The sequence below is a fragment of the Drosophila tropicalis genome, unplaced genomic scaffold, assembly GCF_018151085.1.
Source record: "Drosophila tropicalis isolate 14030-0801.00 unplaced genomic scaffold, ASM1815108v1 contig_463, whole genome shotgun sequence".
Lineage (NCBI taxonomy): Eukaryota > Metazoa > Arthropoda > Insecta > Diptera > Drosophilidae > Drosophila > Drosophila tropicalis.
Window position 1 is genome coordinate 2,710,874 of NW_027172929.1, and position 14,268 is coordinate 2,725,141.

The 14,268-nt window shown below is 39.0% G+C and overlaps 2 protein-coding genes and 2 long non-coding RNA genes across 5 annotated transcripts; 2 read left to right on the top strand and 2 right to left on the bottom strand.

Moving 5' to 3' along the window:
* Positions 1 to 427: 427 nt before the first annotated feature.
* LOC137574674 (uncharacterized) lies at positions 428 to 1,552 on the top strand. Its single transcript, XR_011032026.1, has 3 exons — positions 428 to 594; positions 672 to 745; positions 829 to 1,552. It is a non-coding gene; the product is annotated as an uncharacterized lncRNA (long non-coding RNA).
* A 3,854-nt stretch (positions 1,553 to 5,406) lies between these two features.
* LOC137574728 (endothelial lipase) lies at positions 5,407 to 6,982 on the bottom strand. Its single transcript, XM_068287132.1, has 5 exons — positions 6,977 to 6,982; positions 6,616 to 6,892; positions 6,082 to 6,546; positions 5,823 to 6,018; positions 5,407 to 5,670 (listed from the first exon to the last, which is right to left on the bottom strand). The coding sequence occupies exons 1-5, from the start codon at positions 6,980 to 6,982 to the stop codon at positions 5,595 to 5,597; spliced, it is 1,020 nt and encodes a 339-aa protein (XP_068143233.1). The 3' UTR covers positions 5,407 to 5,594.
* Positions 6,983 to 7,010: 28 nt separating this feature from the next.
* Positions 7,011 to 10,520, bottom strand: LOC137574432 (angiopoietin-related protein 7). 2 transcript variants are annotated; one of them, XM_068286744.1, is made up of 5 exons: positions 10,132 to 10,520; positions 9,775 to 9,899; positions 8,511 to 8,644; positions 8,104 to 8,293; positions 7,011 to 8,037 (listed from the first exon to the last, which is right to left on the bottom strand). In XM_068286744.1, exons 1-5 carry the CDS (start codon positions 10,333 to 10,335, stop codon positions 7,320 to 7,322), a joined length of 1,371 nt encoding a protein of 456 aa, XP_068142845.1. In that variant the 5' UTR covers positions 10,336 to 10,520; the 3' UTR covers positions 7,011 to 7,319. The 2 variants fall into 2 exon arrangements, with proteins under 2 accessions (XP_068142845.1, XP_068142844.1); XM_068286743.1 differs by having other exon boundaries at positions 8,433 to 8,644.
* Positions 7,266 to 13,199, top strand: LOC137574435 (uncharacterized). The gene is made up of 2 exons (XR_011032008.1): positions 7,266 to 8,678; positions 12,866 to 13,199. It is a non-coding gene; the product is annotated as an uncharacterized lncRNA (long non-coding RNA).
* Positions 13,200 to 14,268: the final 1,069 nt, after the last annotated feature.

Below are 14,268 nucleotides of genomic sequence, written 5' to 3' on the forward strand. Positions count from 1 at the left end.
TTGATTAAATTAGAGATTCACAAAGTTCGAGTTGAGAATATTTAAGATATTTTTAAAACAATCTTTGGTAATGCAGCCCATTTTCCTATTTCAAATTTTAGTCGTTTTCTAAACGATTTCAAAAAGTTATATCTCAAATTAATCGCAATTCAATATATTTTAAATGACATCAAGGAAATGGATATTGATCACAAATCTCTCAAGATTTGAAAAACATTATTTTAAATTGAAAATAGAGAAATGAATTTTTGAAATACTCAAAAAAAATGTAGATTGAATCAACATTGCAGTGATTGAAAATCATTTTCCTTCCTTCCCTATTGCTAGTTCGGCTGATCCGGCAAAAGGAGATCAGATTTCTCTACAAATTTCCTTTTTCGATCTAGAACCCTTCGATTTAGTTACTTTACTTTCCCTTTTTGTTTTAGCCAATTCCACAATAGTTATTACAAATTTCGTTAACATCAAATTCAAAAACTGCAAAAGAATATTTGAAAATGAGTCCAAATTCACGGCGTTATTTGATGGCTTTTTTGGTAGTGCTCTCGTTCTTTGTCTATCGTCTCATGGAAGTGCAACTGAATCGCAAAGCTCGTAAGTTTGTTCATCCCCCCTGTCTCTCTCTCACACTCTCTTAGCTTGTTTGTATTTTCGTTTTGCCCTTGGCCTAGCCTTTTTGCCGCGTTGTACCCGCCACGAGGTATCAAGCAATTTCCCTGAAGATGTCATACATCAAGCGGACAGTGTAAGTTCCTTGAATATAATGCTCTATCCCTTAATCCCACATGTATGTAGGTAACTTGATTGCCCTTTCTCCCCTTCGCCCAGTGTGTCATAGAGCAACAAACGAGCTATGGAGACGAGAAACAAACTTTGCAATACCTCAAGATCAGCTGCATTGTTGAGAACCTGCCACAGGGTCACCTCGAATCTCATGGTCGAAACATTTTATGGCATCAACGCATACCGAATCCAAAATCAAACAAAACCCAATGGAATATCCGAGTACCCAGAGACGCCGTGATTGGACTCAGTCTTCTATTAGCATGATTGATTTTTCGTTCGTTCCTCCTCCCCACCCGCCCGCCATTTATTCAATCTCTTCTCGTACATATTTGAAATTATAGAAAAGCGATAACGAATATGTCAACGAAATGGCCACCAACAAATTTCAATTAAATTAAAGGTCAGCTACTGAATGATCCCCCAGGTTAACCTTCCGCCATCCCCGCGATCTCTCCTATGCCGGCAAGAGGAATCTTAAGGCTGCCATCATTTGCTGCGGCTTCAGTTTAATGAGCTTATCCATCATCGCAGTCACAGCTCCCACAAAGTCCAGAGAGAAAAGATGAGGGAGAAGGTGATGGGGAGATCGAGCAAGGGGCTCTCAAAACGGACGACTTCTCATCTGTCACAGGGCTAATAGGTTTCATTAGTCATCTCCAATCGCTTCTGCCTCTTTATCAGCTGCTGCCTCTCTTCTCGTGTATTTTTTTGGTCATTTTTCAAAGGGCCAACGAAAAAAATAAGTAAAAAATTTTAGTTTGCTTTATTTTTTCCCCCTTTCAGTATACACATGTGTGTTTGTGTGTGTGAGTGTTACCTTTTTCTTTCTTTTTTTTGGCTTTGCGTGTCGACAGCAATTTTCACCTTAATTATTTTCGGTGGGGGCCATATTCGGAGGGTTGAATGTGTTCAGCACGCGCTAATGTTTAATATCCGCCAAACGACACGAGGACGAGGACGAGGACGAGGACAAGACAGGACTTTGGTATTGGTAGGGAAAATGAATGAGGGGGCTGTTGCCGGCCATCAGGCTGACCAGACAGTTATGCAAATTTCCAACATTATTTGTATATTAAAAAAAAAAAAAAACCAAAAAAAAAAAAGAAAGAAAACACTAAAAGGAAGCAAAGTCCAAAGTGAAGCGTGTGCTCGTAAATTATTGAAGATACACACACTGAAAGTGAGAAAGAGATGGAAAAAAACACATACAGGATATCAATTTATGTAAAGTCAGAGGCGTAGCTGGAAAACTTTTAACAAGAAGACACAAAAATCGTCTCCAAATTATCTTCATCCACTGGAATATTATAATACTCTGATATCAATAGATCCAAGTCACTCAAATGAAAGATAAGAAGAATTTGTTGACTCCGGAATGGGAGGATCCAAATACTTATTTTCTCCCTTCTACTGAGAGGTCTATTCGAATAGATGGACCAAGGTTATTCATTTACCCATAGATTTTCGATTTCAAAAGATTATGAGCCTTTTTCTTAACCACAAACTACGACTGTGTGTGTAAATTGTGTGTAGGTGTGTGTGTGTGTTTACTTGGGCGCTTTGTCCATTTGGGCCAATGTCCTTTCGTGTCTGTGTACGTGTCCGTATCCTGCCCGAACTGTCTTGGCTGACTTATGGTTAGTGGTAGGCGGGGTCTCTTTTACGCTTTTCTGTTTGCCATTCAATATTGGCGCCATTGTCGTTGTCTTTGTTGCTCTTTGTTGTTACCCCACTCTCCACACGGTCTCCTTCTTTGGTCAAATGTCTCCTTTCTTCATCCCCTTGCCTGTCAGTCCGTCCTCTGTCCATAAAATGTTCAATTAGTTAATGAAAAACCTTCCAATTGGAAAACAACATTTGACTTTACCTAAACGTGACGAGGACATGGACGAGCACGAGAAGGAGGACAAAAGCAAGAATGCCTTTAGGTTGAACAAAAACAACAAAACGAACAAAATTTATTCATGTGATTTATGTACAACAACGATTGCCAATTACAATATCATTTCTCTTCTTCGTCTCTGTCTCTGCCCCTTCGTATGGCATTTGCTCATTGGGAGCCTTGGATCCAATAAGAATTTCTCAATGTGTGTGCGTGCCTGTGTGTGTGCGGTGCCATTAAGAAATGTGTCAAAAGATGTGAGGAATCATATAATAAACGCAAAACTCAAAATACAATCCACCAGCAGGGGGCTTAGGGGGCAAAGAACTTACATTTAATTGATTTTTATACTCTGAGAACTTTCTGAAATGTTTCTGAAATGTTTTGTTAGATTATCTCCCAAGAGAAAGAAGATATTTCTTCATTCCAAGAAACATCCTTCCCCTAAAAATATCCTTGACTTAATCTCTGATATTCGAAATTTATTTAGGGCTAACCTTTGCCTTGTTCTAGTTTCCCATAATTACTCGACATCATTTGATATATTGTTTACTTCGATTCCCTTTAAACAATTACTTTGCTCTTAATACACTAACAAAACAATTCAAATTGGAGTGCCACGCCTCCGCCCCCGCTTCTTAACGCTAGATGTGCCTACATAGTATATTAAATTTGGGGGAAAACCCTCCCTTAGACAGAATTTGATGCGAAAAAAACACACACACAAACAGCAACAACAACTACAGAAACTAAAATAAAAGTCAACAATTCACTTTTTGTTTTACTTTCCCAGCAAACAGAAATTAAAGCCAAGCGAGACCAAAAAAACAACAACTAGAAACTAGAGAAAAAAAAGTTGTACAGGAAAAACCCAAAGCATGACACAAATTTTAGAAAGAAAAAAACATATACATATATATACACCGAGAACGACAAACATTTTTACATGGAAATGAGGAAAACTGTGTTAAGGGAAATGAGGGGAAAAATTGAGAGCGACGTGCGGCATTCAGTCAACAAAATGTTTCTGTGTGTGTGTGTCGATTCACAGACGAATCGACGGTTGACCGAGCATAAAACATCATCAATAGAGCGACTAACTTACCTAGTCAAATAAGTTAGCACACTGCCCACCGACTGAACAGACTCTGTAGAGAAGGGAAGCTGGAGGGAGGTGAAATTTTTACGCATTTTATTGTATTTGCATTGCCATCGATTGGGGGAGGGGAGTGGGTGGAGGCGATAGATAAATATATATAGAAAATAAAATAAAATACTAAGTGCGGGAGTTTCCTGTATCTCGCGAGCTAATGAAGCCTGAAATCGATTGATTGTGGAATGAGTTGGCAACGAAATTGAATGCTGTCAAGTGATGCAATGAATTAGAACGCTCAAATATGCAGGGGGATGGGATGGTAAGGCACAGGGTGGTGGGGTGGAGTGGAAGGTATCCCCCACCCCCCCAACACACATATACTCCATACATGTCAGAGTGTCTCCTGTGAGGTAATTGTCAATTGGCAGCTGTTGCCATCTCAAAAATCCTAAAATTTACAACCTTCTTTTTTTTTTTTTTTGCCTCTTTTAGTGTTTTTTTTTTTTTCTTGCTTTCTTTTTATTGTAAAATTTACGATCGTTACCTTTATTTGTTTTCTTGCCCCTTCTCACTATCTTGTCTCTCTCCCTCTCGCTATCTTTCTTTCTTCCACCTTTCTCCCTCCCTCTAAATGCCCCTTCAATTTTATTGTATGCTGCTGCTGCGGCAGCCGCCGCCTCAGGTGTCTCTGTGTTTTACTTGATCTTGCCTCACGCATTCCATATGCCCAAAGGCCCCAAGGTGTCAAGTGTTGTGCGTGTGTGTGTGTGAGTGTGTGTGTGTGTTTTGACTGTGTCTGTGTGTTATCTTTGCGGTTTGGCTTCTTCTCTTCAATATTTAAGGCCACCATCAGAGCGAGACCAAGAAATCGGGACCTGTTGCATTCCCCTTTAACATGTGTGTGTGTGTCTTTGTGTGTGTGTGTGTGTGTGTTTGTATGTTTCTCAAATTGCGTCAAAAATTATCGCCATTAAATGTAGATGAGCGTTTAGTTGTAAAGTTATTGGCCCATAAATAACTTCCACTCCAGTCCAGAATGCAGACGCAGTGGCAGGCCACCGGCAAGAGGGGCAAGCGGGCCAAGCGGGGGGACGGGTAACTGGTCACTGGGTATGGACTGGAGAGGGGATCGCGGGATATTGAGCGAGGCTCTGATTTTTCATTCATAAAACTAAATTTTTTGATTTATCGTTTAATGTTCTTGCGGAACTTTTGATAAGCTTAACTTGAGGGAAATATGCATGGAAAAATGATTAAGAAAAAAGAATAATAATATTAATTTATTAATTTAAATGAGAATTCATAAATAAAAAACAGGATGAATGGGGAAAATAAGAAATTCAACACGGGAATTTCGGTCCCAGAATTGAAAAAAAGTAAAAAGCAAATATGAAATTAAGAAAATTTTTACGAAAATTGGCCAAATTTTAGTTTTTAAGGTTTTAATGGAAACTTGAAGAATATTTTCTAATAAGAAAACTGATCTATGAGTTTTACAGATTGACAAAGGGTGAGGGGTTCTTTGAGAATATTCCACATAATTTCCTCAGATCTCACACTTCATCGGATTATTCATTTGGGAATGTAAATCTAATTAAATAGAATATACAATTATAGAAATTAAAGTATGTATTTGTTTTTATTTCATTAGTTTTGTGTCCATACAAGTAAAGCGTAATAAATTTTAAGATACCAAATAAATAATTCAAGTCTGCCACCGCTGTTAATAATTAACGGCTGTCCAACTGTAAAGTTCAAGTCTGTTATGTTAGTTTACATATGTTAAATAGTTAACTCATTTTGGGCAGCGTTAACGCATTTTGAGCACTGTTAGCTCAATGTTAACACAACTCCTTGTCCGAAAGGTGGCGCTGCATTAGTAACCAAAACGAAATAAGAGGTGGCGCTGTAAAGAAATATGGGCAAGCTTGTAAATACTGGGCAAACAGTATTTTATAGGGGTAAAGCACAGCATGTGGTGAAATACTTGGAAATGTGCAAGCTTACAAGTTCTGCTGTCTACAAAGAAGTTGGATTGCGCCCAAATTTCGATTTTACCTCTTGGAAGCCTTCTCGCCCATGTAAATTAATTGCGATTCATCCATATCACCAATTGACGCATTTTGATATTGCAGGCAGCCGTTGAGATTACGACTTTTGATGGACTTGAGGGGACAGCGAATAGCGGGAAAATTTTTGGGCAAACCAATTGACTCTGCATAGAAAAGAACAGCTCGATTGTGACTGCAACTATCTGAAAATAAAGTGAGTGCAACTTAATTAATCCCACTTATGATTGAAAAGGCATTGCCCTTACAGGCCTCCAGTATGAGCTTACTGGCCGTCAATAGGTCCACATCTTCGCATCCTGGCTGGGGGGCTAAACCGTAGTTTGGATAAAAATCGACAGTTCCCCGAGGTGTAAAGTCACCGAAGAGCGGATAATCCGTATGAATAATATCCACAAATCCTGCAGCATTTGCCTGCAGACTGTCATCGGAGCGCGGCGTGAACAAGGGCAGCGCCGGATCTAGGCCTGTGACGCGGCCCAAAGTGCCGTTAAAGTGGTTGGCAATGCGTCCGGCAATATGGGCGCCCAAACTATGACCGATCACATGAACTGCCTCATGTGAGATATTGTGCTTGCCGATAAATTGCTGCAACAGATTGGCCAGGCTGTGAGCCACTCTGCTAAGGGAACGTCTCGCACTGGGATAATCCAAATTGGCCACCGGCGACCAATCGGCAACAAGAATGTTCTCATACGCCTGGGCGGCATAGGCTTCAGATGAATTGAGATGACTTTTCGATTATACAACTCTTGGTCTAATAAATGGCCAAGGAAACTCACCATTCCTCAAGGGCATAATTGAGCTGTGGGTGCGAGAACCCAGATAACCATGAACGATTAGTTTAATCGACTCCACCGACTCCAAGTGATCCACATTCTCCAGCACCAACTCAACTGGTGGACCCAATTTAGCCGGCCTTTGATAGTAGATGTTACTCTGGGATACCAAAGTGTCCAAGCTCAGGGCATGTATGCCCCATAGTTGGCACAAAAACGGAACTAGGCAATACGTGGATGATGCCCTGGCCATGGTAATGGACTTAAAGTTCAGATATAACTGAGAATTCGACTAGAATGAAGTCTCATATATATGCAAGTTTGTTGCATGTTCCCTAATTGTTCGATTAGTCCACTGACGCACACACATAATCCTTCTCTCTCGCTCTTGCTCTCTATCTCTCTGTACACATACTTTATTAACTTAGGGTATTAAGTAATTTTCCATAAATATTACACACACACAACATTATCATGATATATATAGAGACAGTCACACGCGACAAATGTTACGAGAGGTTAAAGCTAAAATTGAATTGATCGTGAAGAAGGCAACACAAAAACAAAACTGCAAAAAAAACAAAAACCAAAAACTGCATTGAAAACTGGAGATTCCCTGATTGTTTAACGCAATTCTTCTTTTTCTTCTTCTTCAGATGATGAAAATGGCAAATGGCAGTTGTGCTCTGCATCCAGAATTCGAATACCTAACGCTGCCCTCCGTCCTCTGGGGTAATGGGGCGTATGAGCATTCGAACTTTCATTAGCGAATACTCGAGACCTTGGAATTTCTCCCAAAAGATACCCGTTTGACCGGCATTCGCATAGTTGCTCTCAAAGTATGTGCCCATCAGATTGCTGGTGGCACAATTGTTAAACCAACCGGCACCCCGGTGCCTCTGGGCACAACTGCAGTCCACACAGTTATCGTTGTCATTGTCGATGGTACTGAATTTGGCTCCAGCCTGATAGGACAATGAATCCCCAGCCGATGGTTGCAGCTCGCTTTGGAATTGGCCTAATAAACTCAATGGATAGGCTTCCTTTTCACTGCCAATGGCAAAGGATGAATAGCCAGCGAATGCAACATTTCCCTGGAAATCCTCGAGTACAATTCGCAGTTCATGGAGCGTTGAGGAGGTCAGCGCATGCACTTTGTCCAGGCCAATGAAGAAATCGCCAGCCAAATTGCCGAAACCATCTTTATACTCCAACCAGCTGCGTTCGAAATTGATGCCATCCTGTCCCCGGCTCATTATCACAGTCCAATCCTTATCGCAGGGTACATAAAACGATTCCGATTGCGGTGTCAACTGCAATTTGAGAATCCCATTGATGGCCAGATATTCATCCAGACAGCTTGTCGCATGTTCCATATAACCAGGCTTTGGCTGTTGTCCTGCCCTGTGACGTTGCAGATTACGTCTACAAAATAAAGGATTCAATTTGAATGAGAGTAACAAAAAAGGGAAATCAATTGAGATGCCTTACCTATTATTCTGCAATACTTTACGCACACTTTGCTGCAAATCCCTCACATTGATGGCCGTTGAGGCCAGCAATGAGGCTAAGGCATCCAAACGCTCGGGCACACTCAATACAAGATCACTTTGATTTCTAGGAAAGCGTTCCGAATCCTGTTCTTCCTGTGCTGCCGCTTGGCGTATGGGTCGGGATAAATCTTAATCGATCAAGAGATAAACATTAGTTGGACAATGAGATTATCTTATCGTTTTGCCAGGCATAAGGACACAACATCAAAGACAAGAGCAAAAAACAACAACAACCAGAGACAACATCTACAACATTTGTGTAGCTACCATTCAGTTTTTGACGATTTCTTCTTTTGTGCCTCAGTTGCCTTACTAAACGAGATCCGAAAACTTGATCTGTTTCACCTTTCAGTTCGTCCAAAGTGTTGCGTGACAAGCGCTGGATATGCTCGAAGCTATCGAGACGTTGCTGGAAATCCATTTGTTGGGCCTTCAATGATTCCATGCGTCCCGTATTGCTAGCCACCAAATCATCGATTCTGGAAGCAACAACAACAACAACAGCAATGCCATGTAAGTTAAATGAATAATTCTTCAAACTTGAATCTTTCCAGACATAATGGATAAGTAGGCTTTGTTGTATAGTTAAGCAAATGTCTTAGATGGGTTCAACATTCGAAGAAAAATCTCTCAAAGTTCTACTTATTGGGATCGTTAAACAAACAAACTGACATTGGACATTTGGCAAATGATTAGAGACAAATCGAGTCAACCTCGTTATTCAGCTATCAGTTATACAAAGAGTTCATTAAGCATATAAATGGGCCTCTTCTCTGACTCTCAAGAGGAAATGCTACATACATACATTATATATACAATTATTTGTATTATCAGCTCTCAATTCCAAGTAACATGGATCTTAAAATATAAATGCATTTCCTTTCCAAGTGGAATATTCTATTCGCCCCTTGAATGTATATTGGAATTTGGCATTTGCCTGTTTTCTATCCAAAATGAAAGAGATCAACACACAAAACAAATTGCAAATATCTTTGAAATGAATAAAACGAGCTGCTAAATGGAAGCTGCTGTTTAAACATCTTATAAACAATATTAAATCAATTTGAAATGCCGACTTTGCCATACCCTATGAAGAGTGATCAGCTATTCCATTTTGTTAAGGAATTGACTCTTTGTTTAATGTTAGGCGAAATGTTTCATATATTTAAATTGGCTGACTGACAGACAGACAGACAGACTGAAGCCGATAGACTCTTTCCTCGGGCACAGTGGGGGGGTGGGGGGGGGGGTTGTGCTTCTTTCTGGTCTTTAGGGTATTTGGCAAATATTTTTTTTTTTTTTAGCAAATTTATTACCAAAAAGGCAGATGTTGCCTCATTCATGGATCATTAAAAAAAAATTGCTTAACCATTTTACAATATGTTCTGCTAGACAATCGTATAATCGAACAACAATTTTCAACAACACAAAAAAAAATGTGTGAATTGTTGAATTGTCTTTTCAGTTTTCGTTTAATTTACCGGTTTTTGTCGTCCAAGAAGAAGAAATAAATATATATATATATATATGTACATACATATATAGTAGATAGAGTATATATCATGATGATGAAGGGAAACTGGTTCCAGTCACCAATCTTTTCACTTACTTCTTATCGATGACTTCCAGACGGTGACGCTGGTCCTCATCCAAGGTCGCCAAGATGCCAACACGATCGTGCAATTTCGTCATAAGTTCCTTATACTCGCAATGGGCGGTGGCGGCAGGCGTCGACTATAAGAGGGCGGGGTGGGGACAGAGAGCGAGAGAAAGAAGAAAGGCCATAAGTATTTTTGTCGGAGTGGGAGGAAAGTGACAAATAAAGCTAATTTATACAACAAGAAACAAACGAAACCAAAACGGCCCATACAAACACAAGGCCAGGCACAATGAACTTGGCCAGGCCATAAACGAAACAAAAACGAAATGAAACTCGTTACACGGTCCGCAGAAGGGAATAACCTACACGGTAAGCAGAAGATCGAACTCTCGAAGACGGAAGCGGCTGTTGGCGAGTTTGTTGATGAGTCTGCTGGAGCTGGAGCTGGGCCTGAGGCTGTTGATTTTGGGGTGGTGACTCTGTGACGGCCGCCAACACGCCCCCCACCAACGACCAACCAAGCAGACCAATAATGTTGATCATTAGCTTTAATTGAGGCTTCTTCATCATAATTCTTGCACTTAACACAAATTCAAATTTGTTATTCTTTGGAAAACCAACTCAAAAAAAAATAAAAACAAAAACAAATCATTCAAAAATTGGCAGCCTAGCCTTGAGAGAGCCTCGAAAGATTACCGCCAAGTGTTACGGGGTATTCTTGTTAGTTAGTTAAACGTTTTAAAGACGTCCGTTCATGTAAAGATTCGCGAAGCGACTAAACACAAAAACTCACTGGATCTGCTTCTGCTGATCGTTGAATAAATCAAAAGCTTTTGGCTCTCAACTTAACAAACCCAAAACAGAAGAAGCAAAAGCTCATGTGATGAATGGGAAAAAATGGAGAGGAGAGCAATAAGATTGTCGCGATTATTTTTTTTACTATATACCCTGTAGTCATATAGAATTGAAAACCAACAAAAAACAGCTGTAAGCTGTGTGTGTATTATGTATAGCAGGGTATGGACAATGTCGACTTCTAGTCTCCAATATGAGAATGAGAAAAATCCCCCTTTTAGTTCGTTGATTTCTACGTTTGGGTTGTTGTTGTGGTTGTTGTTGTTTGGGGCTTGTCAATCAGCCAATATGAAGACTAATGTTAAGTAGGTTTCGGTCATTATTTATTCAATATATCAACAATGGATGTATGTGGGAGGGGTGCCTTTTGCCTTTGCCTTTGCTTGTATCTACGGGGTATTCCTATGGCCATTTGAAATTCTTATCTTTACTCATTTCTATAAAGATATTTAAATACCTCTTTGTTGTCTATTAAGGACGTTTAAGTATTAAACAGAATTATGATTCCATCAGTTATAAAAAGTTGATGGGAAAGATTAACAAATTCCTCTTTTAATAACTAAATAATAACTATTGATTTCGATTCTTTCGTTTATTCTTTGTTGCTTGGCCAACAAGTAGAAGGTTTATCACATTCTTATATCTTTTACTTGTCTCAATTGCATTTTGTTGTAAGAAATAGTTAGTAGGTATTAAACATAAAGACTGATGTTGGCAGATTTTAATCTTTGTCTTAAGTTCAGATATGAAATGGATAAGTTTCTTTAGAAAATTTAATTTCTATTCAATTGATTCTGAAATTTATTTGCCTAAGTCACAGTTCACACTGAAATTGATTGTGAGAAATTATTTCAAGTGTTTTTTTTTTGCTAGGGTATCTATCTATGTATGTGTTTACTTATCGTTTTACTCTTACTTTTCATTTGTGATTCTTGACTGACCAGTTTTGCTTTGAGCCCAGAGTTCATTCCACCTTTTCTTTCCTGTGTAGTCGCCCCTTGGTCAGGTGTTTGCCGAATGCATAACATTTGGACTATCCCAAGGCAAAGTTGTAAACCCTTTTTCAAGTGACTCACTCAGCAGCGTGTAATGAATTACTAAATATTTCAAGAAATATTTATACAGAGCTTTATGTATGTGTGTGTGTGTGTGTGTGTGCGATGACAATTTATTTATAGCAATCCGTATTCTATCTACAATTTTTATTTACTATATCTTTGACAGTCTTCTTGCCGTCATCTCACGATCTTTGTTGAAAATGCAATTTTTTTTTTTTTTTTAATGAGCCGCTTTGTTCCGCATTATGTCATTTATATAGGAAAAAATATTTGTATAAAACTATATAAGTAATGTTGTTGTTGTTGTTGTTGGTCATTCAATGAGCGAAACCTTTTACCTTTACCTTTTTTTTTTTTTTTACATCGAGCAGCTGGCTAGCTAGCTAGCTGGTTTGCTTGGGCTTGTGGAATCGTGCAAAGATGCTTAGCTCTTGATATGATTGCAAATTCAAAGGCCTGTCTGTGGTCCCATCTTCATTTGCCCCGAAACCCCCAACCATCAACCCCCCACGGTTCGTTCTCTGGCCAAAACTCTTACCAAGATGAATTTGTATGTTGATGACGCAAACATTGATACAGTAAGCGAAGGAAGGAAGAAGAGAGGGAATGAAAAAAAAAAGAGGAAAAAAAAAATACGTTTCTTAATGTCATGTAGCATGTACAAAAAATCAGTATGCTATATGTACTATATATATCTACATACATACATATATGTAAATATATATATTTACTTGTATTTGTCAAAAAAAAAGAGTTGTGTCATTTGCATAATTAAGGCCTTTGAGCTTTTGATGTTGCTGTTGCTGTGGTGTTGATGGTTGTGGGAGCTGGCTATGCCTGACCCTCCTACCTCCCCCTGCCACAACAATTCCCAACATCAGCGATTTAATTAAGTCAAAGGCACTTCAATTGAGAGAGCTCTAAATAAGCAAGATGAATAAATTTCCAGAAAACAAAAAATTAAGAATAAATGATGACTGAAGTAACTATGTATACAATAAATTTTAAATGCAGAAATTCCAAACCATTTCAATCATCGAGCAAAATTATTATTTGATTGTAATTTATGAGACATTCAAACAGTCGATGGGCCCTGGTTTTGGTTCATCCAAATAATGGAGCAATCGTGTCCTCTCTATTCATTGGTTACAACAAATAATAATAATTATATCTCAATTTCTTTGCAGAGACCATCAAATCGATGATGTTGGAAAACTCCCGGAGGAGATTCTATCAAGACCAATGGACTTAATAGCCTGGGAATCCACAGGGAGACAAGGCGCTATCAATTACATCTGGATCTGCATCAATAGGATCTGCTGTTGGACTGAGGAAGGACATCTCAATAGTCTTTGAAATTACAGAGTTTCTTATGATTGTCAGTTCTTGTCATTTCAGAAATGTTTAATTATGTACATATTTCGATTTTACTATATTAATTAGTTTTAATTTAAAATAGAAAATGTAATTAAAGCTCAAAATAATAAATAAATAAATAATAAATACTTGAAATTCAAATAACCAATTTTATTTCTGTTGGCCTGGTATTATCATTTTTCCATTCTTCAGCTTTATGAGCCACAAATCCTGGCGCCGGACGAAAGGACATGGTTTCCTAGAATGTCCTTGAAGGTCTCTATCGATTGGCATCAAAAAAACTTGGGGTCGTCTAAAGATGCAGGACATGCAATTTTCTAAAAAGGACCTTTTTTGCAGCTATTTAAAGGACATTCCAGGACATGGTAATGTCAGTCGACGCGCATGAACAAGGACTTCCATCTGGACCAAGGACATCCCGCTCATCCTTAAAACTGCCGAGTTATTAGCACTTTCCTGTTTTTTGACTTGTAATTTTTTCCAAGTCCCAAATTTAATGCAATTTCTTCTAAGTCCCAAATTCAAGCAAAAGATCAAAAAATCTGGAGAAAAGTACAAAATCCTGAGATATCTCAGCTCTCCGAAGGACTATCGGGATGTCCTTTGCACCAACAATAGTCCTCAATGATTGGAATGTTTGGGCACAACTTTCGTCCTGATCCTTCAAAGGACTCGCGAGATATTCGTCATTTTGTCATAAACAAAAAAGTCCTTTTATCTCGGCTTCCCGAAGGACATTCCAGGAGCAGATAGTGTCAGTCGATGCGGATCATCAAGGACTACAATCTGACCAAAGGACATCTTGATCGTCCTTTAAATGACCGAGTTATAAGGACATTTGTAGTTTTTTGTCCCTTTTTTTGCATTTTTCTGACCTCCCCCCCTTACAAAAATTCGAGCGATATTTTTGGAAGGATAATGGAAATCCTTGAATGCAGATCGATAGTCCTGATCCTGGAGGCTCCAAAAAAGGATGTCCTGGTGGATTCGATCAATGTCCTGGCGAGATATGGCCTCGAGAAAATTATCCTTTTTACGTTTTTTAGCTCTAGAATCCACAAATCCTGGCGCAGGACGAAAGGACATGGTTTTCTAGAATGTCCTTGATGATCTCTATCGATTGGCATCAAAAAAACTTGGGGTCGTCTAAGGATGCAGGACATGCAATTTTCTGAAAAGGACCTTTTTTGCAGCTATTTAAAGGACATTCCAG

What these genes read in the sequence shown, in the direction of transcription:
- LOC137574728 (XM_068287132.1), bottom strand. An exon ending in AATTATGCCCTTGAGGAATG is followed by an intron (nt 6,547 to 6,615) that starts GTGAGTTTCCTT and finishes ATTCATCTGAAG; the next exon opens with CCTATGCCGCCCAGGCGTAT. An exon ending in GGCGAGAAGGCTTCCAAGAG is followed by an intron (nt 5,671 to 5,822) that starts GTAAAATCGAAA and finishes ATTTCTTTACAG; the next exon opens with CGCCACCTCTTATTTCGTTT.
- LOC137574432 (XM_068286743.1), bottom strand. Translation starts at nt 10,335, where the DNA reads ATGATGAAGAAGCCTCAATTAAAGCTAATGATCAACATTATTGGTCTG. An exon ending in TTCGATCTTCTGCTTACCGT is followed by an intron (nt 9,900 to 10,131) that starts GTAGGTTATTCC and finishes GCCCTCTTATAG; the next exon opens with TCGACGCCTGCCGCCACCGC. An exon ending in CTGGAAGTCATCGATAAGAA is followed by an intron (nt 8,645 to 9,774) that starts GTAAGTGAAAAG and finishes TGTTGCTTCCAG; the next exon opens with AATCGATGATTTGGTGGCTA.